The sequence below is a fragment of the Pristiophorus japonicus genome, chromosome 7 (assembly GCF_044704955.1).
Source record: "Pristiophorus japonicus isolate sPriJap1 chromosome 7, sPriJap1.hap1, whole genome shotgun sequence".
NCBI lineage: Eukaryota > Metazoa > Chordata > Chondrichthyes > Pristiophoridae > Pristiophorus > Pristiophorus japonicus.
In genome coordinates this window covers 192,125,538-192,152,880 of record NC_091983.1, presented here as the reverse complement: position 1 = coordinate 192,152,880, position 27,343 = coordinate 192,125,538, and the positions used below count along the sequence as shown (strand labels likewise).

General features: G+C 42.9%; 1 protein-coding gene across 1 annotated transcript in view; it reads left to right on the top strand.

Moving 5' to 3' along the window:
• scml4 (Scm polycomb group protein like 4) overlaps positions 1–27,343 on the top strand; it is a 218,495-nt gene that overhangs the window by 33,065 nt on the left and 158,087 nt on the right. Inside the window, exons 4-5 of the mRNA XM_070884244.1 lie at positions 2,037–2,280; positions 26,227–26,561. Of these exons, the coding sequence (XP_070740345.1) occupies positions 2,037–2,280; positions 26,227–26,561 (579 nt within the window). The remainder of the gene's footprint in view (positions 1–2,036; positions 2,281–26,226; positions 26,562–27,343) is intronic.

The following is a 27,343-nucleotide window of genomic DNA, read 5'->3' as shown; positions in this document are numbered from 1 at the left end:
AACATTGGGAAGACCGTCGCCATTGGTGGGTCGAAGGGAGGGAGGAATGCCCGAGTCAAAGGAATGGGAAGTGAGATTATAGGGCTGAAGGAAGTTATAGATAGGGAGGGACAAGGCCATGAAGGGATTTAAACACAAGGATGGGAATTTTAAATTGGAGGTGTTGGAGAAGCGGGAGCCTGTGATGGTCAGCTAGGACAGGGCTCATTGGTGCATGGGACTTTGTGCAGGATAAGACATGGATAGCAGAGTTTTAGATGAGCTGAAATCTATCGATGGTGGAGGATGAGGGCATTGGAATAATGGAGTGTGGAGCGTGGATGAGAGTTTTAGCAGCCAATGATCTGTGGCAGGGATGGCTGTGGGCAATGTCGCGGAAGTGGTGGTTGCCGGTTTTTGAGATAAAAAGAATCTGGGTTGGAAGGTCAACTCGGGTTAGCGAACACCCTGGTTGAACCTGGAACCGTGGCTGGGAAGGAGATGGAATTGGTGGCAAGGGTACTGAGTTTCTGGCAGGGGCCAAAGACAATGGCTTTGGTCTTCCCAATGTTTAACTGGAGGAACTTGTGGCCCATTCAAGACTTGGATGTTGGACGAGTGGTCTGACAGCACAGACATGGTGGGCAGTGGAGGTGTTGAAAGAGGTGGTGGAGAGGTAGAGCTGTGTGTTGTCAGCATACCTGTGGAAGTTGACCTCCTCTCTTTGGATGATGTTTTCAAGGGGAAGAGAAGCTCTGGTTACGATTGGATAGTTAAGAATGGAACCAAGCGAGAGCAAACCAACTGAGCTGGACAACAGAGGAGAGGCATTGGAGGAGGATGGCATGGTCGACTGAAACGGGCCCCTTAATTTATTTTTGGGTGCGTGGCCTCTTTAAGGGGCTGCGCGACCCATTCAAAATACTGTGCAAGTATTTTTCCCATTTAAAATCCGGTGTTCCAGCTGCGCCGAAGCTCCAGAGCACTGCACAGCCATGCAGCTTACAGGAAACATTAGTCAACCATGTCAAAAGCTGCAGAGATGTCGAAGAAGACGAGGAAAGAAAATGCACCACAGTCACAGTCACAGAGGATGTCATTTGTGCCTTTTGATTAGGGCTGTTTTACTACTCTGGCAGGGGAAAAAACTTGATTGGAGCGATTTAAACATGGAGTTTCAGGTAAAATGAGCACGAATTTGGGAGGCGACAACACATTCAAGGACTTTGGAGAGGAAAGGCAGATTGGAGATGAGACGCTAATTTCCAAGGACGGAGTTATTTTTGAAGAGGAAGGTGATGCCGGCAGATTTGAAAGGGAGGGGAATGATACTTGAGGAGAGGGAACCCTTGATACTATCAGTTGGCATGGGGCCAGGAAAGGAAGTTGGTGGTCAGCAGTTTAGTAGGAATGGGGACATGGGAGCAGGTGGTGGGTCTCTTGGATAAGATGAGGAAGAGGGCATGCAGGGACATCGGAGAGAAACTAGTAACAGTTGTGAGATCAGGGGTGGGGCAGGAGAGAGCTAGGGTGGAGGGTTTGGCTGAATAGGCATGGGGAAGGGGGATAGCATTAGAGTTAGCTGAACGGATGGTCTCATTTTTAGTGAAAAGAAGACCTTGAGCTCCTCGCACAGGTTGATGGAGATGAGTGGATGGGGCATGGGAGAGGAATTTGACGAGATGGTTGGTAACGGAGAACAGAAGCCAGGAGTTGCCTTTGCTCTCCAGGATGATCCTGAATTAGGAGGAGGTTTTAACAGATTAACGTTTCAGGTGTAGATTCTTAGTCAGAAGAATGGTCGTTGTGGGAAGTAGAAACATTTGCACAGGTGCAGTCGGGTTGCGCTTTCCTGTGGTTGGGGTGAAACCATATTGTTGGTGTAAAGGGCACTTTGTTGTGCAATTGGCTGTGCTCTACTTGAGCTGGCACTCAATTGGTAGAAATGTTCCACTCCCCAGTACTGACATCCATCAGTGTGAGGAAAAGAAAATTAACCCCCAATTTTTTGTTTTTAAAATATCAGCCAGGTAACTTTGCACTTTTCACCTATATAGGAACCCCTGACTCCTCCTCAGAACCACTTCAAAGCTGGAATGAAGCTGGAGGCAGTGGACAAAAAAAATCCCCATTTCATTTGTCCAGCTACCATTGGGCAGGTTAGAGGAAACGAAATTCTGGTAACCTTCGACGGATGGAAAGGGGCCTTTGATTATTGGTGTCGCTACGATTCTCGAGACATCTTCCCAGTCGGATGGTGCGAGCTGACCGGGGACAACCTGCAGCCACCGGGTGCAAACGGTAACCTCCCTCTTGAAAGCTATACAGTTAACTTGTCTGTTCGTGTGCAGGGTGTATTGTTGAAGTACAGTTATTGGGAGTTCTCTTCAATTTTGCAAAGTACATGTTGTTTCTGAACTTTGCCACGGGCTTGATTATCTCCGTTCTTTGCCTTCCCTTTGAAGTTAGCATTATAGCAGTTTGGGAAGGTGTGTTACACCATCTAATGGATAGTTGTGAGCATTGATGTGCCTGATCGTTTTGTCTTGCCTTTCTTTTCATATGTGCGTATGTTCCTTATTTGCTGCTATTTGAAACATTCTGAAGCTGAAGGGAAGGCATTCCACTGTATTAGTACAGCTTACAGACAACAGGACTTTTGTACAGCAAAGGGTCACTTCCCGCGTATCCAACTCCAATATTGTTCTGTGCTTCAATGTGATCGAGAGAATTGTAAGTCATTGCTTCTGTTACGTTGTCTTTGGTTTATTATGAAGATTCCTTTTCCCTATTGAGTTGATTTTATGCACGTATTTAGTTCAAGCATGTGAGGAGCTAATAACTGCTGCCTTGTACAAACAGCAGCCATCTCAGTGATAGTTTTCAATGTTTGCGTTTTCCATTTTCAAAAATTTTTGTGCAAGAAACCTTAACCAACAGAGTATCCACAATATAATCAGCCTCCCATTCAAATAATTTCACAAGAGTCTCAATGCATCAATATCTCATTACAACCAGGCAGTATTAAGACATGTTTGGCAGCAGCTATTAGCCACTCACATGCTTGAACTAAATAAGTGCATAAAATCAATCAACTGGGAAAACTAATATTGAAAGCTATCACTGAGATGGCTACTGTTTGAACACAATGGTGGCAGCATGAAATCTTTATCTGCTGTTTTTTTGAGATAGCTTTCTCTCTTTTCCCTCTGTCTCTTCACTCCCTCCATTGCTCTCTCACTCTTGGTATTTTTCTACAGTTTTGACAAAGGCCAATAAATAAGTGTGAGCATCTTGCATCAATGATGGGCTATTGTAGGCTTCTGTAAAAAAGGATAAGCATGTAACGTCAATGTTCTGTTTCATATAACCCCTGGAAATATTCACATACAGATTTAGGGATGAGGGTCATATTGTGCTCTGGCTTGTAAAAGAGGTTAAATGCTTTCTATCCATAGATTTTAATGGTGCACAATCAAAATGGTAGTCAAATTCATGCAACATGATCTTGTTATTGAGACAAGATCTCAAATCTGGCTGTCCAAAAGTCGGAATTGTCTGAAAACCGGACATTTTGAGAAAATTCCATTTGATAATCAGTAAAATAAAATGTGGAATTATCGTCCAAAAACTGATGGGCCGGACTAGTTATCAGCTTCGCCACTATGTTTTAAATGGCGGCGATTGGTCTGAGCCTTGCTGAATGATCTTCGACCTGGCCCGACCCGACCCGACCTGTCCCATGCCACCATTGTTACTTTGTCTGTCTCGGTAACGTATGTACGCTCTTGATTTTCTTGTCCGAAATCCGTAAAAATCCAAAAATCGTCACGGTCTCAGTCCCGATGTTGCCGGAATTAAGATGCAGTAAAAAATCTGCCAATCACGAAACAACTATAACAATCATTAAGCACTGTTCAGGCAGCTAATGAGCTACTTAGCCTGATTAACTGATGAGAAGTTTGTCACTGCAGCTGTGGAGTGCACAGCATTCCGGGGAAGTAGCTTAGTGACGCTGTCGTAGAATCCGCTTCACTGAACTGGCCTGAAGAGGTCCTTGTAGACTGCATCATAGAGAAATGTGAGAATATTTTTTGGTCTGGCGGGTGAATCACAAGCGTGCGCTGGAGGCAAGCAGCATTCGATCCAGAGGTTGACTACTGTGACTGTGACAACCAGGCAGGAGATCTGGAAGAAGATTCATAGAATTACAAAGAGTCTACAGCACAGAAATAGGCATTTCGGCCCAACTGCTCTATGCTGGCGTTTGTGTACCACATGAGCCTGCTCCCACCCTTCTTCATCTAACCCTATCAGCATATCCTTCTATTTGGATAACTGTACCAAGGTAAGGCAAGAATATTATTGTGAAGTAGCAGCACAGAGCAGATATGGATATGAACTTAAGTATTTGTTATAGGTGTATACAAAGTAATTCAGTACTCACACAAAGAAATGTTGAGAAAGAAGTAACAAAGTAGTACAAGTGAAAATGGACTGGTTGGGCTGAATGGCCTGTATTTGTGCCGTATATCCTATGTAAAATAGCGAGCAAGTTACACTACACGCCTAAATCGCAAAGAGAATGTATAATAGAAAGGAATTTCCACAGGCTTAATCACCTGTCTCAACCTTCACTTATTAGGTTTAACAGCTTAATTCACCAATATTATGAAGCTAAGGAATGGAACAAATGGTGGACTCTCCCAGGTGAAAACTTTAACTGAACGTGAAGTAGGAATTGTGTAATTTAGCGGAAGGGACATTTTCGTAGGCCTGAGGAATTTGGACGGTTGTGCAGACCAATTGGTGTGTATATTCAATGATTTGCACCGTATGTTACAACAACATATCCAGACACACTGCGCAGTTCTTAATGGCTCATGTAATGACAATACAATACCTAAATGGATAAGCATGCTTGTGCACTCATAATGTCCCATCTGCTGTTTTCACAGATCAAGGAGGATACAGTGACATTCAGTACACAGCTGCAGAGGAACAATCGCCAGAGAACCATCCTTCACAATACACTTGAATTAAATAATACAGATAGAGGAATTTAGTGACAAATAAATAGTCAAGTGAATGGGCAAGCACAGGGTGAAGCAAAGTGTTATGTATGTAATACCCCAATAGACTGAATACTGTAAACTAACACAGGTACAAACCTGGCTCTGCTGTATTAGGGCCCAAAGTGATTACATTACATGATGGCTTGCCTTTTATACCTGGGCCACACACATGTGCATACAGCCCAATGATCTCCGACAGTGGCGTCATCTGGTGGCTAGTAACCCCAAGCATACATACATGATAATATCCCTCTAAGATATTAGTAACAGTCTTTTTACAAATTGAGACGGTCTGGGGCTTTCCGCTTCCATGTTGATCGTCTCAGTTCAATTCCAGCCTTGGGCGAGCGTTCTGAGTCTGTTATGACTGGGGGCTGGGTAGCCGATCTGATGGGAGTGGCAATGACCATGTCAGGGATTGAAAGTCCAGATTCACTGATGACAGCGGAGTCCTCTGATGACTGAGGGTAGGTTGGCTGGTCACTGATTGTGTCTTCCTCAGACTGTTCCGGTTCATCCATGTGCCGCAGCTTTAACTGATCAACATGTTTCCTGCATGTCTGTCCATTCTTGAGCTTGACGATAAACACTCCGTTAGCCTCCTTGGCTGTAACAGGACCGGCGATCCACTTAGGACCTTGACCATAATTTAGTACATACACAAGATTGTTAACAGAAATGTCGCGTGACGCAGCAGCGTGATCATGATACCACTGCTGACTTTGACGTTTGTATTCAACATGATCGTTCAAGTCAGGATGGACAAGAGAGAGCTTGGTCTTGAGACCTCTCCATCAATAGTTCAGCACGGGGGACCCCAGTAAGCGTGTGGGGTCTTGTCCTGTAACTAAACAATATGCATGACAAGCGAGTTTGCTGTGAACCTTGAGTTACACGTTTCATACTCTGCTTGATGGTTTGGACAGCACTCTCTGCTTGACCATTAGATGTGGGTTTGAATGGTGCTGATCTCACATGTTTGATGCCATTGAGTTTCATGAACTCTTGAAACTCCAGACTAGTGAAGCAAGGTCTGTTGTCGCTTACAACGATGTCGGGCAGGCCATGAGTGGCAAACTTGACACGAAGGCTCTCAATGGTAGCTGTGGATGTACTGGATGACATGATTATACACTCTATCCACTTGGGATATGCATCCACCACAACTAAAAACATCTTTCCCAGGAAGGGACTTGCAAAGTCGATGTGGATCCTGGACCATGGTTTAGATGGCCACGACCACAGACTCAGCGGCGATTCCGCTGGTGCTTTACTTAGCTGCATGTAAGTGTTGCACTGATGCACACATGATTCCAGATCAGAGTCAATTCAAGGCCACCATACATGAGTGGCAATGGCTTTCATCATGACAGTACTGGGATGAGTGCTATGTAGATCATGTACAAATTTCTCTCTGCCTTTCTTAGGCATAACAACACGATTACCCCACAGTAAACAATCTGACTGACTGGATAGTTCGTCTTTGCGACGGTTGTAAGGTTTGGTCTCATCACCCATTTGCTTGGGAATGGCAGACCAATCACCACTAAGGACACAACGTTTCACAACCGATAATATCGGGTCCTGGCTGGTCCAGGTCTTCACTTGTTGAGCCGTGACAGGGGTTCCTTCACTTTCAAAAGCATCCATAACTAACAGTAGGTCTGCAGGTTGTAGCGTTTCCACCTCCGGTGTGGGCAATGGCAGACGGCTCAGTGCATTGGCACAATTCTCAGTGCCAGGTATATGGCGAATGACATAATCATAGGCAGATAATGTCAGCGCCCACCTCTGGATGTGGGACGATACATTGGTATTGATACCTTTTGTTTTCCGAAAACAATGAAATAAATGGCTTATGATCTGTTTCCAGTTCAAACTGAAGACCAAACAGGTACTGATGCATCTTTTTAACCCCATACACACAGGCTAATGCTGCTTTTTCTATCATGCTGTAGGCGCTTTCCACCTTTGACAAACTTTTAGAAGCATACGCAACAGTCAATTTACCCAACTCATTAACTTGTTGGAGCACGCAACCAACTCCATATGACGAAGCATCACAGGCCAATACTAGACGCTTATGGATCATAAAGTACCAGCAGCTTGTTAGAGCAAAGCAGATTAGTAGCTTTCTCAAAAGCTCTATCTTGAGACGCACCCCAAACCCAGTTGTCGCCTTTTCTGAGCAGCATGTGTAGTGGCTCTAATGAAGTGCTCAATCTAGGTGGGAAATTATCGAAGTAGTTGAGTAGACCAAGGAACGAACGCAGCTCCATCACATTCTGAGGCTTGGCTACATTTTTGATGGCCTTGGTTTTCGAGACCGTAGGCCTGATGTCGTCAGCAGCAATTTTTCTCCCCAAGAATTCGACTTCCGGTGCCATTAAGGCGCACTTCGAACGTTTCAGTCTGAGTCCCACTTTGTCCAGACGAAGTAGAACCTCTTCCAGATTGTTCAGATGTTCGGCGGTGTCATGACCTGTGACCAGGATGTCATCTTGGAACACGACGGTCCTAGGGATGGACTTCAGTACACTCTCCATGTTCCTCTGAACTATGGCTGCAGCCGAGTGAATTCCGAAAGGACACCTGTTGTAGATAAACAGTCCTTTATGAGTGTTGATGCACGTAAGTTTCTTCAATGTCTCGACCAGCTCCTGTGTCATGTAGGCTGACATCAGATTCAGTTTAGTGAACGACTTCCCCCTGGCTAGCGTTGCAAACAGGTCATCAGCCTTCAGTAATGGATATTGATCCTGTTTCGAAACTCGGTTGATTGTAACCTTGTAGTCTCCACAAATCCTGACAGTGCCATCACTCTTCAACACAGGAACAATGGGGCTGGCCCATTCGTTAAATTCGACCGGTGATATGACCCTTTCACGCTGGAGTCTGTCCAGTTCGATTTCGACCTTCTCCCTCATCATGTACGGAGCCGCCCGAGCTTTATGATGGACGGGTCTTGCATCCGAGTCCACGTGGATCTGCACCTTGGCTCCCGTGAAATTGCCGATGCCTGGTTCAAACAGCGAGGGGAACTTGCTCAGTACTTCAGCACATGGAGTATCATCCTCTGACAACACGCTTTGATATCGTTCCAATTCCATTTGATTTTTTCTTGCCAATTCCTGCCGAACAGCGTTGGATCATTGCCTGGAACAATCCATAATGGTAAATAATGAACCGCACCATCATACAACACCTTGACTACCGCACTGCCAATTAGCGTTATGAATTCTTTAGTGTAGGTACGCAACTTGGCATTGACTGGACTCAGCTTAGGTCTTACAGCCTTAGTATCCCACAGCTTGTCGAATGTCCTCTGGCTCATTATTGATTGACTCACACCCGTGTCCAATTCCATCGGTACCGGCACACCGTTGTTTCACATAAATCATTATCGGTTGGCTCTTTGTTCAGAACGAATACAGTCCATGCACTTCCTCCTTTGGTATCTCGGATTGCATATTCGGATCCGCGCTATACTGGTCATCATCCTCCACATGGTGTGTCGCAGCACGCTTGCTCATTTGCGGACACATGCGCTGGAGATGCCCCAGTCTTGAACAGCATTTACAAATGTACTGTTTAAATCGACACTGATGAGGCCGATGATTGCCCCCACAACGCCAACACGGTGAAATCGGATTCATTCCCGTTGGCGCACTTTGGGCAGCCACAGATTTCACATATGCAGTCGAGTAGACCCTGCCATATGCAGCTTTGCCAAACGACAATACAATCTTGTTTACAGTGTCTGCTGAGTTCCGATTTTTTGATGATATCTGCTTTAAGTTTTTGTCCATCGTCATGCATGCCTGGGCAATCGTGATGGCCTTGCTCAAATCCAGCGTCTTCGCCAGTAGCTTACGCAGGATCACCTCCTGGGTTGATGCCGATTACAAAGAAGTCCCGCAGCATGTCTCCCAACGCGTTTTTGAATTTACACGGTTCAGCTAGACGTCTTGGATCGGCAACGAATTCCGACACATCCTGGCCCTCAGAATGAACGTGCGTGTAGAATCGATATCGTGAGATGATGATGCTGCCTTCTGGTTTGAGATGGTCACGTACCAGAGCACACAATTCCTCATCGTCCTTGTCCATTGGACTTGCAGGTGAGAGAAGATTCTTTGAGTCCATAGATTTTCAGACCACAAACCGTGATGAAGACCGCCCTGCGCCTAAATGTGTCAGTGGGTTCCTCCCATTTTGTTGGCCACAAAGTACTGGTCCAGGCGAGCTACAAAATCTACCCAGTCCTCTCCCTCCACGAATCTCTCCAGAATTCCAATTGTGCTCATTTTTGCACGCGAAGGTTCTTAAGTTACCTCGTCACCAAATGTTATGTAAGCAATAACTCGATAGACTGAATACTGTAAACTAACACAGGTACAAACCTGGCTCTGCCTTATTAGGGCCCAAAGTGATTACATTACATGATGGTTTGCCTTTTACACCTGGGCCGCACATATGTGCGTACAGCCCAATGACCTCCAACAGTGGCGCCACCTGGTGGCTAGTAACCCCAAGCATACATACATGACGCAAAGGATACTGGTGAGGAAGGGGTGGCAGAAAAGTGAGCAGAGCAGAGGTCCAGTGTGCCAACCACCCCTCTGGGCATGTAGACTTAGTGGACCTGCTTTCTAATGGAGGATGTTACAACACATAGATTGTGTTGAGCAATTGGTTGACTCCAGACACATGGCAGTGCCAGGCAATGTTCCCTCTAATTTTATTTTTGGTTGTGCAGCCCATTCAAAATTCCACGCATGTGCGTTTTGTTCAATATAAAAGCTGGCTCACCGGCTGCGTGGGACCTCTACAGCACTGCGCGGTCGCACAGTTTAAAGAGAACATTGGTGCCAGGTCTGACTATTTTTTGACGAACTGCAGTCTGTCATTGAGCAGAGAGCAACACTGGTGGTGCCTTCAGTAATATGGGCCATAGACACAGTGGTAGGAACATCTCTCGTGAATGCTTCCACTGTTGCTGTGCGTATTTTGGTTCCAAACTCCAAGAAACTGTACAGCCCAGCTTCAAGTTGCTTGGAAAATAGTTATAGTCAGCCCCGAGGGAGAGATTGAGAGACCTCAGAGATGCCAAGTGTTTTGTGCTCACACAGATCAATGGGCCTTGTCAAGCTATGTTCTCAATGCAGGGGCTGCACACACATCAACAGCAGTTCTATGCCAAGACTTATCCTTGCACCAGTGATCATAGGCACCACATCCAAAAGCAATGATTTCCCGCTGACTACAGCAAAAGAAACTCCAGACGCTATAGCAATGTTAGTCAGAACTACAATTTGGTGACCTTCTGTTTGCCGTGTAGCACACCATCATTGCTTCTCCATCAGCTAGGGAAGCACTTGAGAATAAGGCACATCAACCAGGTTTATGCAGAGAATTTCATAAATCATAATGGGAGAACACAAGAGGAAAAAACACATTGAACATGCACACCATGCGCACTGAAATAGTGAATACAATCATTTAATTGTTAATATATCATGCAGTCTGACATTGTGCACAAAAGAAATCATTATCCGCAAATAGAATAAATGTAGCTCTGAGGAAGAGTTAAACAGGCAAAGAAACTAGCATGATTCCAATAGAAAGTGAGAGCACGGTTTACCAGAAGAACTGGGCGATGAGACCCTCACACACCAGAGTCGCTGGATGCAGTGACTGCTCGACGCTGATGTCTTTATGCAGCATCATCATCCTTGCCTTCCATGGTTTGCTACTGCTCCTCATTCAAGCCCTTGGTGAGGTCTCTGTTCATAGCAATTAAATCCAGCATATTATTATAATACTATTGACTGCTTTGGCACATATTTTAAGGCCTCCCCCAACAAGTTTACATTGTTTTAGCACCCCATATATTTGCTCAGCCAGGTACTCGATTCACCCATGTGGCTTGTTATATCTATTCTCTGCTGTGGTATGGAGTTGCCAGAGTGGCCTACAGCTATGGTTACAGCACCTACCATGTATTTTTGAGGAGCCAGACTTCTATCATTCTCGGGCCTGAAATCCCGGTTTCTTCTTCCCACGGGCGTTCGACTAAAAATAGGAGAAAAGATGCGCACCTACCTTTTGGTCATCAGAGATTCCGGACTCGAGGCCTCCTCTTCTTGCGCAACGGAGCGCATTCACGTTGGGACGTCCGCAGGAGTCACGTGGGCCTGGACACCCAATCACAGTAAAGTATTTTCTCATTCGTAATAATAGGAGTTTCGTAAGTCTGAAACTCCTATTACTATGAATGAGAAACACCCCAAACACCCAAATACTACATAAAAATTTTTTTTAAACATCTCACATAAATACATTATAGAAATGAAAGTTGATAGAAATGTTTTCGAAAAAAAATATTTGCCGATTTAAAAAGAAAAGTTTTAATTATGTTTTAAAATAAAATTACCGGAGTGGGCAGTGTTTTTAACATAAATATGTAGTTTAAATTTTATCTTTCTATATTTTTGATATGTTTTAAAACTCTTCAATAGTTTTAAGGACATTCGCTGGGCAAGAGATGGGCAAATACCGCAATCTTGCCCATGCGAATGTCCTTGCTGCCGAGATGCGTTGGATCTGTCAAGCCAGAAACTTGACCGATCGGAAAAGCTGGTTTTCGGCGCGTGCGCATTGTGCACTAAAAAACGGCTTTTGCGATGCCTTCCCGGGTCTGTACACATTCGGTACGGACCCGGGGAGGCCAGAATTTCAGCCCCATTTCAAAGAGTTGTGCCACATTTGAAAGCGTCACGGATACTTTCTGGGATGCATGTGTTGATGTGAATCATTATTCAGGACTGACTTTTATTTTGCTTATTTCCTTCTTCCCCATTTAATAATCCATGGGTTTACCCTTGATTGGCTTTTAATAAGCACGAGATGTGTCTTAACAAGCAAAAAGGTTTTTCTCCCATGCGTTTTAGGATGAGAGTAAGACAGAGTAGTGTTACAAATAAAAAGTTCATTACTGCTTTCTACTCATTTTGTTGCTTTGTCTTTGCCAAAGTTAACAGAGATGAAAATGTGGCATGTGTATACGTAACGCCGGCCTGCTCTTGGTTTACAGCATCAAAGGCAGCCTCCTGAACTTACTGCATTAATGCAAACCCATGTTCCTGCATAACAGTTATGTAATTAAAGAACAAGGCTGTTTAGAAAGCTCTAAGCAAGTTTTTATGCTTCAGTTCTTTGACGTCCAATCTGGCAGAGTGCAGAAGGCTGCTGTTGCAGCTGAATGCTGGTTACAAAAGAGTTGCTCAGATATCTTGATTTATTTATCAAACCAACGGGTAAGAAACATTCTTAAAGATTTTTTTCCTGGAAAATTATGGGAGCAGAGGATTAAATAAGAACAGAATGTGACACTATTTACAATGATGGTACATATTAATTTTTTTAAAGACCTACACTTCAGACCAATAAACATGAGTAAACGTGTACAAGTTGAAATAATTCCTTAATACTAGGCAGTTTTAAAAACTGCGCTCAGAGATCACATTGAAAGCATTTGCACACAGAATAAATATTAAAGCTATAGGCTTGTATCTCCATCACCCTCCCCCTCCCCACAAAACAATTCAATTTGCCTGAAAATAGTTTAGTGGCTGATTTTTCTGTATGGATGCGTAATTGTTAAATTTGTTCACACATTCAAGTTTCACTTCCCACTATTGAGTCTGCAAACATTGAACCTGTTGTAAATACCAATGTGTTTTTGGCTGCCTACCAGATGCTCGAGTTGGTTGTTTGGTCACTTGTCAAGGTCTTCTGAAACTGGGTGTTATTCTGTACAGTTTCAAACCATGTTGGTTCACACAGTGAGTTAAAGATAAGACCCGATGAGGCAGGAAACTAGGCTTGAATCATGAGTGTGTTAACTACATTACTCCCTCTATTAGTTATGTTTTAAATCCACATTAACAATTACCCTGATAGGTTTAAGAAAGATGTAAAGAAATGCAACTCTTTTACACTTTACCAGCAGCAGGGTCTGTTGATTCATTTTCTTTCTTGAGTTATTCAGTTCAAACACTTGATTGGGTTAATGGGTTAGATGAAAAAAATACTGAAAACTTATTGTAAGAAATCTCAGGGAGTAAAATGCCATTCTGCGTGGGATAAAATATGTCTTCCAGCAATCATGTACAAGGCAACAGTTGAATTAAACAGTACAGGTGACACCATAAGCTATGAGAACCAATTGTGCAAAACCTAAGAGAACAAACAATAGATAGAGCTTTATTTAAAGAAAACACCATTGCCTGGAATTTTGTGTGGGGGCATAATCAGCAAGTTACGCAGACATTTACGCCCCTTGTTACTCATATTTTGCTGACAGTAATTTACACCTGTTAATCCTGCCAATCTTATTAGCATATGCCGGAACATAAAAAATTTGCATAATCAAGCGGAAATCAGCATAAACAATCATGGGCCCAAGGAGATCGTGGAGCTCACACCATATGTTCCTTCCTTAAGTATGAAAATTAAAGTTTGAAGCCATCTTACCATCATTTATGCACATTAGGCACAGCAATTTTAACAAAATGCAATCATGGAAGCTTTCCAAATTATAGCTCCTGCTAATGCCATAAAAATATATTCAAAGAAACAGAAAATACAGTGCAGGTCTCTGAGGATAAATTTAAAAAAATTGCAATAAAACTCTAGAAATATGATTTTGTTTCCGACTGCGCCTAAAATTCTGGGCGTAATTTTACACCCGTTTTGTGTCAATGTACTTGTAGGAAATTCACGCTTGCCACTCTATCACAGGAGTGGAACCATTATAATGCATCTTTGCGCAGGACTCGATGAATGGCCGTAAAAGATCAAGGAATTTCCGTAAGTGCGTGCATAACACACGCCTGAATTTTCTGAAACTTTTATGCTGGAAATTGTCTCTCTGCTTCAATTTCATGCATTTTTGGGCGCAAATTCCTAGAAATACCAAGCCCATTTTCTGTCCTTCTGGTACTGTGGGCTGATAAGAGTTTGGTAACCTAATGGTTCTGGTATTGAACCAACAACCCAGGAGTTGTGAATTCAAATCCCACCATCGAAAGTTGTGAAATTGAATCTAATGAACACAATGGTCTAGCACCAATAAATAACCATGAAAAGAATAAAAATTCAACTGGTTCACGAATGTGAAGGCTGCTATTACTACCCAGTTTGGTCTGCATGTGAATCCAGTCCCACCATATGTGTTGACTCGATGTCCTCAGGGAAACTAGGGACGGGCACAAAATATTGGCTTACCAATATTGTCCACAGACCAGTAATTGATAAACAGTATTACTTCCATTTCACGTAAAATAATGGAAATCATTTTCAAGAGTAAGGTCAAGGATCATCTGTGCAACTGTAACCTAGTTTTTGCAGTCAGCATAGATTGAGAAGGGGTGAACCTACCTGATTAACCTCCTCATTGACAACCCGAGTGGACTGGGGGAAGTTATTTGATGTGGTCTACCTCGACTTACAAAAAGCTTTCGATAAAGTTCTACATGAAAGGTATTAATTAAACTCAATGATGTTTGGATTCTGGGTTAACAGTGGATAAGAAACTGGTTGGAGGGTAGGAAAAGGTGTTCTATCAGAGTAGGAGGAAGTGCTGAATGAACTACCTCAGGGCTTGGAGGTGGGACCATAATTTACATAACTGACTTGAATTCAGAAACTCAATGCATAGTGGTCAAATGTGCAGATGATGCCAACCTAGGAAGGACAATGGCAAAAATTGGGAGAGATATAAATGGGCCGCTTGACTTGCAATCACCCGTCTTACACTATCGCACAAACACAGTTTCCCAGAATTTGCTGGAGCGTGGCACCTCGCGATGTGCCCCATTTCTTTACTCACCCCTTTGCTCTCAATTTTTTTACGCCACAAATTTTTGGAAATGTGAGCTGATAACGGCGCGGCGAGGGCAACAGTGCCTTGTTAATGACGGGACCAACAGTCTATCTCCTTAACCAATAAGTGTTAAAAATGGGGAAAGAAACAGAGTGAACAACTGAGATGGAAATAGGGTGGATTAGAACCAAATTAGATATAGAAAGAGAAATAGAGAGGAAATTAAGATTGGGTTAAGAGAAAAAAATGAGCCAAAGGAAAAGTAAGAAAATGTATTAAAATTTTTTTTAAAAACCTCTATGAACAATTTGCTACCTGCAGGAATGAGACTCCATAGTTTCAACTATTTCCTTTCTAGGCCGGAGAGGTTGAGCGGTACAGTTAGTGGGAGTTGTGTACAGACCTCCAAACAGTAGTAGTGATGTTGGGGAGGGCATCAAACATGAAATTAGGGGTGCGTGCAATAAAGGTGCAGCAGTTATAATGGGTGACTTTAATATGCATATAGATTGGGTTAACCAAACTGGAAGCAATACGGTAGAGGAGGATTTCCTGGAGTGCATAAGGGATAGTTTTTTAGACCAATATGTCGAGGAACCAACTAGGGGGGAGGCCATCTTAGACTGGGTGTTGTGTAATGAGAGAGGATTAATTAGCAATCTCATTGTGCGAGGCCCCTTGGGGAAGAGTGACCATAATATGGTGGAATTCTGCATTAGGATGGAGAATGAAACAGTTAATTCAGAGACCATGGTCCAGAACTTAAAGAAGGGTAACTTTGAAGGTATGAGGTGTGAATTGGCTAGGATAGATTGGCGAATGATACTGAAGGGGTTGACTGTGGATGGGCAATGGCAGACATTTAGAGACCGCATGGATGAACTACAACAATTGTACATTCCTGTCTGTCGTAAAAATAAAAAAGGGAAGGTGGCTCAACCGTGGCTATCAAGGGAAATTAGGGATAGCATTAAAGCCAAGGAAGTGGCATACAAATTGGATAGAAATAGCAGAGAACCCGGGGACTGGGAGAAATTTAGAACTCAGCAGAGGAGGACAAAGGGTTTGATTAGGGCAGGGAAAATAGAGTACGAGAAGAAGCTTGCAGGGAACATTAAGACGGATTGCAAAAGTTTCTATAGATATGTAAAGAGAAAAAGGTTAGTAAAGACAAACGTAGGTCCCCTGCAGTCAGAATCAGGGGAAGTCATAACGGGGAACAAAGAAATGGCGGACCAATTGAACAAGTACTTTGGTTCGGTATTCACTGAGGAGGACACAAACAACCTTCCGGATATAAAAGGGGTCGGAGGGTCTAGTAAGGAGGAGTAACTGAGGGAAATCCTTATTAGTCGGGAAATTGTGTTTGGGGAAATTGATGGGATTGAAGGCCGATAAATCCCCAGGGCCTGATGGACTGCATCCCAGAGTACTTAAGGAGGTGGCCTTGGAAATAGTGGATGCATTGACAGTCATTTTCCAACATTCCATTGACTCTGGATCAGTTCCTATGGAGTGGAGGGTAGCCAATGTAACCCCACTTTTTAAAAAAGGAGGGAGAGAGAAAACAGGGAATTACAGACCGGTCAGCCTGACATCGGTAGTGGGTAAAATGATGGAATCAATTATTAAGGATGTCATAGCAGTGCATTTGGAAAGAGGTAATATGATAGGTCCAAGTCAGCATGGATTTGTGAAAGGGAAATCATGCTTGACAAATCTTCTGGAATTTTTTGAGGATGTTTCCAGTAGAGTGGATAAGGGAGAACCAGTTGATGTGGTATATTTGGACTTTCAGAAGGCTTTCGACAAGGTCCCACACAAGAGATTAATGTGCAAAGTTAAAGCACATGGGATTGGGGGTAGTCTGCTGACATGGATTGAGAACTGGTTGTCAGACAGGAAGCAAAGAGTAGGAGTAAATGGGTACTTTTCAGAATGGCAGGCAGTGACTAGTGGGGTACCGCAAGGTTCTGTGCTGGGGCCCCAGCTGTTTACACTGTACATTAATGATTTAGACGAGGGGATTAAATGTAGTATCTCCAAATTTGCGGATGACACTAAGTTGGGTGGCAGTGTGAGCTGCAAGGAGGATTCTATGAGGCTGCAGAGCGACTTGGATAGGTTAGGTGAGTGGGCAAATGCATGGCAGATGAAGTATAATGTGGATAAATGTGAGGTTATCCACTTTGGTGGTAAAAACAGAGAGACAGACTATTATCTGAATGGTGACAGATTAGGAAAAGGGCAGGTGCAAAGAGACCTGGGTGTCATGGTACATCAGTCATTGAAGGTTGGCATGCAGGTACAGCAGGCAGTTAAAAAAGCAAATGGCATGTTGGCCTTCATAGCGAGGGGATTTGAGTACAAGGGCAGGGAGGTGTTGCTACAATTGTACAGGGCCTTGGTGAGGCCACACCTGGAGTATTGTGTATAGTTTTGGTCTCCTAACCTGAGGAAGGATATTCTTGCTATTGAGGGAGTGCAGCGAAGGTTCACCAGACTGATTCCCGGGATGGCGGGACTGACTTATCAAGAAAGACTGGATCAACTGGGCTTGTATTCACTGGAGTTCAGAAGAATGAGAGGGGACCTCATAGAAACGTTTAAAATTCTGACGGGGTTAGACAGGTTAGATGCAGGAAGAATGTTCCCAATGTTGGGGAAGTCTAGAACCAGGGGACACAGTCTAAGGATAAGGGGGAAGCCATTTAGGACCGAGATGAGGAGGAATTTCTTCACCCAGAGAGTGGTGAACCTGTGGAATTCTCTACCACAGAAAGTTGTTGAGGCCAATTCACTAAATATATTCAAAAAGGAGTTAGATGAAGTCCTTACTACTAGGGGAATCAAGGGGTATGGTGAGAAAGCAGGAATGGGGTACTGAAGTTGCATGTTCAGCCATGAACTCATTGAATGGCGGTGCAGGCTAGAAGGGCCGAATGGCCTACTCCTGCACCTATTTTCTATGTTTCTATGATCTTGTTATTAAAAGGGAGCTTACACAGTTAAGTACTGGCCCTAATTTTCTGTGGTAAGTTTACTTAGTATTTACTGTGCAAATGAAGCAATTTGTTGACACTCACGGGGAGGTTGAGGGCGAGCTCTTATTTTCATGAGGCTATCGGCGGAGGGGCGCAAATCATCCAGCAATTTGTGGTGATTCGCAACTCACGGGATATCTCTTCCTCACCACAAATTGCAGGACAATTTACACTAATAAAGAGCGGCATTAAACTCGCCTTTATTCTCCTAGCAAATCCTGGGCCAATATCTACCCCGGAGAATGATCAACCTGTGGAATAAACTTCCAGATAGAGTAGTGGAGACAAAAACCTTGGAATCATTTGAGAAACAATTGGATACGACAATGGGGAAATGTAGGATCTCTGAGTGGTTGAATTAAGATTGGCCAAGTGATCTTCCTCATCTGTAATCATCTTGTGATCTTTTAGGAAAAAAAGCAGGCTGCTAACTGGTGGAGGGTGCAAATATGTATCCTGATGCCGAACATTTGCTCTTTCTTCCACTAGAGTGAGCCCCCTGTCTCCTGATGGTGCTGTACTTGGTAACCTAGCCTTTGGGGAAGCTGGAGTTAAAATTTCAGACAACCGAAGGATTTGAATCTTTCTCTTCTAGCATATAGCATAAAGCAGGACTGGACTAGCCTTTATAACAGCACTTCACGTACAAATTGGCAGATTTTCTTCTTTGCAACAATGGCAGTGGGTCTTTGGCCAGATCAGTACTTCTGCCTTCCCCACCCCTGTAATACTGACCATGGCCAGTTTTCCTATAGAATGACATGCAATATACAGCACAGAAACACGGCATTTGGCCCAACTGGTCTGCTGGTGTTTATACACCACGAGTCTCCTTCCAGTCCATCTGCCTCATCTCAGCCTTTCAACATATCTTTCTATTCCCTTTTCTCTCATGTACTCGTCTAGTTTCCTTTTGAAAGCATCTAAGCTATTTACCTCAACCACTTCCTGTGGTAGCGGGTTGCACATTCTAATCTGAGTAAAGGAATTTCTCCTTATTTCTTGCATTTATGGCCCTAGATTTCAATTCTCCCAAAGTGGAAACAGTCTCTCCACATCTACCCTGACCAGTCCATTCATCATTTTAAAGACCTTCATCAGGTCACCTCTAAATCTCTTTTCTAAAGAAAAAAGCCTCAACCTGTTCAATCTTTTCCCGATAGCTGTAATCCCTCGGTTTTGGTTCCATCCTTGTAAATCTTTGTTGCACTTTCTCCAGTCCTTCTATGTCCTTTTTATAGTATGGGGACCAGAACTGTGCACAGTACTCCAAGTGCAGCCTGACCAGGGTCCTATTTAAGTTTAACATAACGTCACTACTTTTGAAATCTATACCCCTGCAAATAAATCCCAGTGCTTTGTTAGGATTGGTAGTTACTTTGCGGATTGGCGATGCTGCTTTTAATGATTTGCTCACCTGTATCCCAAGATATCTTTGCTCTTTTACCCCATTCAGTTTTTTACTTTCTAAGGTGTAATTGATGTTCATATTTTTTCTACGTTAAACTTCATTTGCCACTTAATTGTCCAGTCTGCAAATTTTCTAATGTCTTCTTGTGTTATGTTGCATTCATTCTGTTGATTTTTGTTCAACTCTGATTTAGTTTTTCATCTGTTCTTTTACATCTTCCCTGTCCATGCACTATTTCCTAGTAGAATGGGTGACCTGCTTTCAGGCCTCTGGCAATTGTAGAATCATAGAATGATGGCCATACAGTCCATTGTGCTCTTTGAAAGAGCTATCCAATTAGTCTCATTCCCCTGCTCTTTCCCTAAAGCCCCAGAAAAGTTTTACTTTTCAAGTATTTATACAATTCCCTTTTGAAAGTTATTATTGAATCTGCTTCCACCACCCTTTTAGGCAGTGCATTCCAGGTCATTATAATTCACTGCATAATCTTTTTTCCTCATCTCACCTCTGGTTCTTTTGCCGATTACCTTAAATCTGTGTCCTCTGGTTACCGACCCATCGGCCACTGGAAATAGCTTCTTATTTACTCCTTATCAAAAATAAATGCGTCAATGTCTCTCTTCAAGAACTGTGAACAGGACTCGTGGAAAAGCACTCTTCAATTCTACCTCCCTCTTTTCCTATGGGTAAACAACTATTGTCTGCTTGTCACCTTCCCCAGCCAACTCAATCACAGTCTTGAATCAATCTTCAGCTCACACTGTGATTTAAATTTTTTTTTAATTAGTTCATGGGATGTGGGCATCGCTGGCAAGGCCAGCATTTATTGCCCTTCAGAAGATGGTGGTGAGCAGCCTTTTGAATCGCTGCAGTCTGTGTGGTGAAGGTACTCCCACAGTGCTGTTACGGAGGGAGTTCCAGGATTTTGTCCCAGTGACGATGTGATGTGCCATTTACTCTTTATTTTTGCTTTTAAAAATATAAATTCTCCCCCAGTACCTATATATATGCTATCCTGTGTCAGGAGATATGGACAAAACTAAGACCCATCAGTCTTCCCCAGATCTACACTCTCCTCTCAGGCTGTGTGGGTTAAATTTGGCATTTTCTCCTTCCACAAAACCCACACGATCAAGAGAGGAGCACAAAACTCAATCGCTTACCTAAATCTGCAGTATGGTTTATCAGGACATGGAACCAAAGTCATTAACTCCTTTCCGAGCTCCATGTTATCTTCTGTCTGGAGACATGGACCAAACTCAATACCCTTCCTCCACCTCCCATGCACCAGGTGTGATCAACATTTCACTGTGTGAGGAAATTCGATGGTTGAACTTGTGCTCTCCCGTGGTGTGTTGTGCTTACTTCAAAGTACTGTAGTAGCTTTCTGGCTCCATCAATCAAAATCAAAATTCTTCTCAAAAAAAACCATGGGGGCCAATTTTAGACTCCATTATGCCTCATATGAGTACGAGAAGAAACTTGCCGGGAACATAAAGACTGACTGCAAAAGCTTCTATAGATATGTGAAGAGGAAAAGATTAGTGAAGTCAAACGTAGCTCCCTTGCAGTCGGATTCATGTGAATTTATAATGGGGGCCAAAGAAATGGCAGACCAATTGAACAAATACTTTGGTTCTGTCTTCACGAAGGAAGACACAAATAACCTTCTGGAAGTACTACGTGACCGAGGGTCGAGTGAGAAGAAGGAACTGAAGGATATCCTTATTCGGCAGGAAATTGTGTTGGGGAAATTGATGGGATTGAAGGCCGATAAATCCCCGGGGCCTGATAGTCTGCATCCCAGAGTACATAAAGAAGTGGCCCTAGAAATAGTGGATGCATTGGTGATCATTTTCCAACAGTTTATCGACTCTTGATCAGTTCTTATGGTCTGGAGGGTAGCTAATGTAACACCACTTTTTAAAAAGGGAGGGAGAGAGAAAGCAGGTAATTATAGACCGGTTAGCCTGACATCAGTAGTGGGGAAAATGTTAGAATCAATTATTAAGGATGAAATAGCAGCACATTTGGAAAGCAGTGATAGGATCGGTCCAAGTCAGCATGGATTTATGAAGGGGAAATCATGCTTGACAAATCTTCTGAAATTTTTTGAGGATGTAACTAGTAGAGTGGACAAGGGAGAACCAATGGATGTGGTGTATTTGGACTTTCAAAAGGCTTTTGACAAGGTCTCACACAAGAGATTGGTGTGCAAAATCAAAGCACATGGTATTGGTGGTAATATATTGACGTGGATAGAGAACTGGTTGGCAGACAGGAAGCAGAGAGTCGGGATAAACGGGTCCTTTTCAGAATGGCAGGTCGTGACTAGTGGAGTGCCGCAGGGCTCAGTGCTGGGACCCCAGCTATTTACAATATACATCAATGATTTGGATGAAGAAATTGAGTGCAATATCTCCATGTTTGCAGATGACACTAAACTGGGTGGCGGTGTGAGCTGTGAGGGGGACGCTAGGAGGCTGCAGGGTGACTTGGACAGGTTAGGTGAGTGGGCAAATGCATGGCAGATGCAGTATAATGTGGATAAATGTGAGGTTATCCACTCTGGGGGCAAAAACGCAAAGACAGAATATTATCTGAATGGCGGCAGATTAGGAAAAGGGGAGGTGCAACGAGACCTGGGTGTCATGGCTCATCAGTCATTGAAAGTTGGCATACAGGTACAGCAGGCAGTGAAGAAGACAAATGGTATGTTGGCCTTCATAGCTAGGGGATTTGAGTATAGGAGCAGGGAGGTCTTATTGCAGTTGTACAGGGCCTTGGTGAGGCCTCACCTGGAATATTGTGTTCAGTTTTGGTCTCCTAATCTGAGGAAGGACGTTCTTACTATTGAGGGAGTGCAGCGAAGGTTAACCAGACTGACCTATGAGGAGAGACTGTGTCAACTGGGCCTTTATACATTGGAGTTTAGAAGGATGAGAGGAGATCTCATAGAAACATACAATATTCTGACGGGACGGGACAAGTTAGATGTAGGTCGAATGTTCCCGATGTTGGAGAAGTTCAGAACCAGGGGACACTGTCTTAGGATAAGGGGTAAGCCATTTAGGACTGAGATGAGGAGAAACTTATTCACTCAGAGTTTTTAACCTGTGGAATTCCCTACCGCAGAGAGTTGTTGATGCCAGTTCATTGGATATATTCAAGAGGGAGTTAGATATGGTCCTTACGGCTAAAGGGATCAATGGGTATGGAGAGAAAACAGGAAAGGGGCACTGAGGGAATGATCAGGCATGATCTTATTGAATGGTGGTGCAGGCTCGAAAGGCCGAATGGCCTACTACTGCACCTATTTTCTATGTTTCTATGTAAATTGGCACACATGAGGCATAATGCAGTGGAAAATGAACAATGATGTTGGATTTCCATCCATTTGGCATCTGATACAAATTTCCAGTTGGGATAATTCCTGGTGGCTGAAGCTCCCACCAGTGATAGGTTTGCAGCTTGATTATAATATCGTGTGGGGAAGTGATGTCGTTTTGCAGTCTTTAAGCCAGAAGTACGCAGCTGCTGTGGTCACTTGTTTTACACGTGTGCAGACTGAAGATTGTCCCACATAAAGGTTGCTGGATTCGTTTTCCATACTAAGGAGTTTAAAGAGAAAACCAACAACTTGCAGTTACAATTTTAATTTTTTTCCCATCTTTTGCTGATTTTCTGTTGTTGTTATAAACGTTGTACATGAAGGAATGTTAGTAGGACTTTCTTGCTTGTCTTACTTGGATAAAGAAGAGGAGGAAGAATGCAGGTACATCATAAGGGGACTGTGCGTGGGTCTTTTCCAAATTGCAAGATTTACCAAAGTCCAGGAATCATTTATTGCACACATGCAGCCCTACATGCTCCAACATACAATAACATCCTAGAAGAGCATAGAAAGAGATCATTTGGCCCATTGCACCATTTCTGGCTCTCAAAGTGCTTCCATTTCCTCCCCCATTCCCCATTCTCTGAGAGACCTTTCTGTTTTCAAATATTTATCCAATTACCTTTTAAAAGCTGTTATTGATTCTGCTTCCATCACTGTTTCTAGTGGGAGATTCCATGTCCTAATAATTACCTGTGTAGTAACAATTCTCTTGGTCTCTCCCTTTGTTAATTTGGTGATGATCTTAAATTTATGCCCTCTGGTTACACCAATCAGTGGAGATAGCTTTTCACAATAATGGAGGCTTCATAAATGGCAAGGGATTCAGGTGATCAGTATCCAACTTGTCTGTGATCAGGATCCTGTAGGTGAATGCCCATTTTCCTGACATTAATCACAATGTCTTTATTTTATGGCAATCCACCATGCTTACATTATTTTACCCTGACAATAATGTGCTAAATTGGGTCTTTGGTAGTCGAGGCTGGGCCCTGGGTTTGTGACACCTGTACAGCATTTGCGTATAACTAAACCAGGTATACCCGAATGAGTGCATCAACGAAAGCCATCACTTAGTGTGGTGACGCAGCGATTCAGGAGCTCTAACAGAGTTCAAGGTTCTCTATAGTACAGTCTGGCCAATGTGCCAAGCATCATTGTGGTTTGCTATACAATAGACTGAACATTGAGCACCTCAAGGAGGTGAGCAATGAACCTGAACAAGGAGGTAACATGGATGAGGCAGCAGGTACATCAAATAAAACCTCTTTGCCTGCTGCGAGAGATTAGAATGCTCTCAACCACTGTGCCTTCACCTATATCGTCTTCCCTTCCAACTGAATTGCTAAATATGCCACTTGTACTTGAATACTCTCTGCACACAGTACAGCTGAAGTGAGACCAACATTTATCTCCCTATATTTAATCATTCTGTACTGCTACTCTTTGCAACCCCTTGCTGACATTGTGTGACTGATGTGATTCTGTGTTTATTCTTCCTGGTCCCCCCTGTGGTTGTGGCAGGCGAGGTGGCTGTCTGCATTGCAGTTGTCTCTGATCTAGGGAGGAGAAAAGCATAAGCCAGAGTTCTTGCTCCTGATCGCTATCCTGCAGCAATGGCTGCAAATGCCAGACGTGCAGCGAGATTGAACATGAGATTGGGCTCTGCTGTGAAGTCCTCCATAGCTCACCTTCGGACCAGTGGAACTGCAGCCCCAGCATGGGTTCTTCAGGACATAAGATATTAAGTGAAAAATTGGGAGGAACTAGGCACAACTTTTTACCACTACAGTGCTGTCACAGGATGCTGTATACTTCAGGTCATGTTTCAAAAGATAGCAGTACTTCCCGAGGTCCTATGTCACATTAACTCAGCCCACCTGCCTGGGCATAATAGTAATAAAACTACATTGTTTATTTAAAAAAAACAAAGGTAAAGGTTTTATATATTAATTAAATAGCATAATTCAAGTGGGGGAGGGGTGAGTGCAGCCAAATGATATTTCAAACAGATTACATTTCTAGATTCCAATGTAACGGAATCACTGAATTTAATTGCAGGCTTGTTTTCCCGATAATGCAGCGTTCTGTATGTAAAACACTGAGTGGTTAAATATGCATTGTCATTTATAGCTTTAAAATGTCACTGTTGAAGTTCACAAGGCCAACATTAAGTCAGCATTGATGATTTTTCTTCCCATGCAGAACAGCTGCCTCACAAAAGTTGATCCTCGTCTATTTTGGTTACTCTGATGCAACGATCTGACGGGCTAAGCCACTTCACTCATAACTTTCTGTGAACCTTCGAGGGAATCTTGTCGCTCGTTTAACCCGCAGCGCTGCCCACTGTTGTGTGAGCCTGCGAGAATGTGTTGCCACACATTCAGCTTCCCATATGTGAATGGGAGGGCAAGTTATGTTAGTGACAGACGGTGGAGTGCTGACTTGACATTTTCAGTGTGGTTTCCATGGAAACAGTGGAGGAGGTCCAAATAGGGTAGCCTGAAAGAGTAACACTAGAAAAATGCCTGATTGAGAACCATTGTGTTTCAAGTACCATGAAACAGCGTGCTTCAGCAAACGTTGTTGAAACAATAGCAGAGAGTTGGGGAAAAAAACAATAATTTGGAATTCTACAATATTCCACCTTTAAGTCATAAGGAGAAAAAGGATACAGAATACATAACATTTTAGCTTGTGTTAATTCATAGCCACATATTTGATTTATTTTTGTGGGTTGTATTTTAAATTTGTTTTATTTATTTGACATTTTTGTTGAATACATTTTTTTTCTCCCTTCTCGCTTGACAGTATATTTTCTTGTTGAGCTGATTGAGAGGAAGGAAGATATACCGTATGCAGACTTCATTTTGTGCATGTAATATGTTTTTTTTTCTTCTGAAAGCACAGGGTTGGTTGGTTTCCGGACATGATGTGGTTTAAGCTGTCATCGTAATGGAAATTCACTGTTGTAGCCATGGCAAATCGAGTTTCTGCTCTGCCTTGAATGCATTAGTTTAATGAGATGTTTGCAGCTGGAACACTAGGCTGCTGGAGTCTTAGTTTACAAGGAGAAGCATTGCAAAGATGGGTTTTGCCAGTTTATTGTGCATGTGCAATAAGTGTGTTCCTGCCTCGGCTACTTTAGAGGTTTAATGTTGTAGTCTAGCTAACCAGGTATTAAGAACTAGTGAATGGTTTGTCTGCATGGTTGTAATTCTTCGTTTAAGAAGTCGTGGTTTAGTAACATCGAGCAATACAAGCAAATTCTACTCTACCATGTGTAATTTAAAGACCTATGTTGTTATGTACAGGTAGTGACATTATTATGAAGCTGGTTTGTTGGACGATTTAAATATATATAAAATAGTTTAAACTGGCAAAAGGAATGTCTCTAAGAATAAGAGAATAAAAATCTATAACGTACTACTAAAAATTTGCGAAATTCACTGAATTTTTTAGATCATTTTTTTTACTGTCATTTAAATTCCTCTCTCTCGTTTTGTCACCTGTTCTGTTAGTTGCTATCCTGAACAGCATTGCTACTCCCTCACCACCACAATCTGAAGAGAGTGAAATGCAGTCTGCAATGAAAGTAGCTTCAGAGCATACACCAGGGCGAAGAGGAAGGAAACCAGGAAGAAAGCGAAGACAGGAGCTCCTTCAGTCAGCTTTCAAACTGGCCGTGCAAAGTGCTGTGGCGGCTCCATCTAAAACTGTCTTACCGCTGAAAATACCCAAAAAGAGAGGACCAAAGCCTGGAAGCAAGGTAAAGCAGTAGCTTTGTGCTATCTCTGTAGTGTGAGGGATGCACTGTGCATGTGCAAATTCTCTAAGTATGTAAAGTCACGCAGACATGTCTCAGGAAGAGCCATCACCTAAGCTTACAAGTTCCAATCTCCTTTTTACGAAAAGCAGAAATGACAAAATTTGCTGTCGTGTTGAGACACACAATGTAAATATTTATTGCAAAATTTTGTTTCAAAATTTGTAAAGACCTATTCATTACTTTTCCAATTATGTAAAATCAGGATGTATTCTGTGATTAGCATGGATTACACAAGGGATTACATATGATTTCATGGGGTGACCCAGATGATTCGAAAACTGTGGTGAGGATGTTGCTAAATTGTAATCTGTTGATTGTCACTCGTCAAATGATAATAGCTCATGGCAAATATAATGTTCTCAATCGGGATTGAATGCTATTATTATAATGTTCTTAACATTGTTTGTTTAACACTTAAATAGCCAATCTTTCTTGTAATGCATTGAGTTGGACATTAAATCCCCCTCTCCTCCCCCCAAAAAAAGGTTCAAAAACTGAAATTCTAATACAGCATGAAATAAATAACTGCAATAACAAGAAACTCGTTATAGCTTCCCAGTAACTTCAGTTCACAAAGAATCTGAAAAAATAGTATACGGCAGGGGAGGACAGTGACTTTGAGCTTTGTCAGGCTTAGCACTGACTATGTTAAATCTGTTTAATATTTTTTCTCCATTCTGTGTGTGCATATTAATGATCTCTCACATACTTGTTACTAAGGA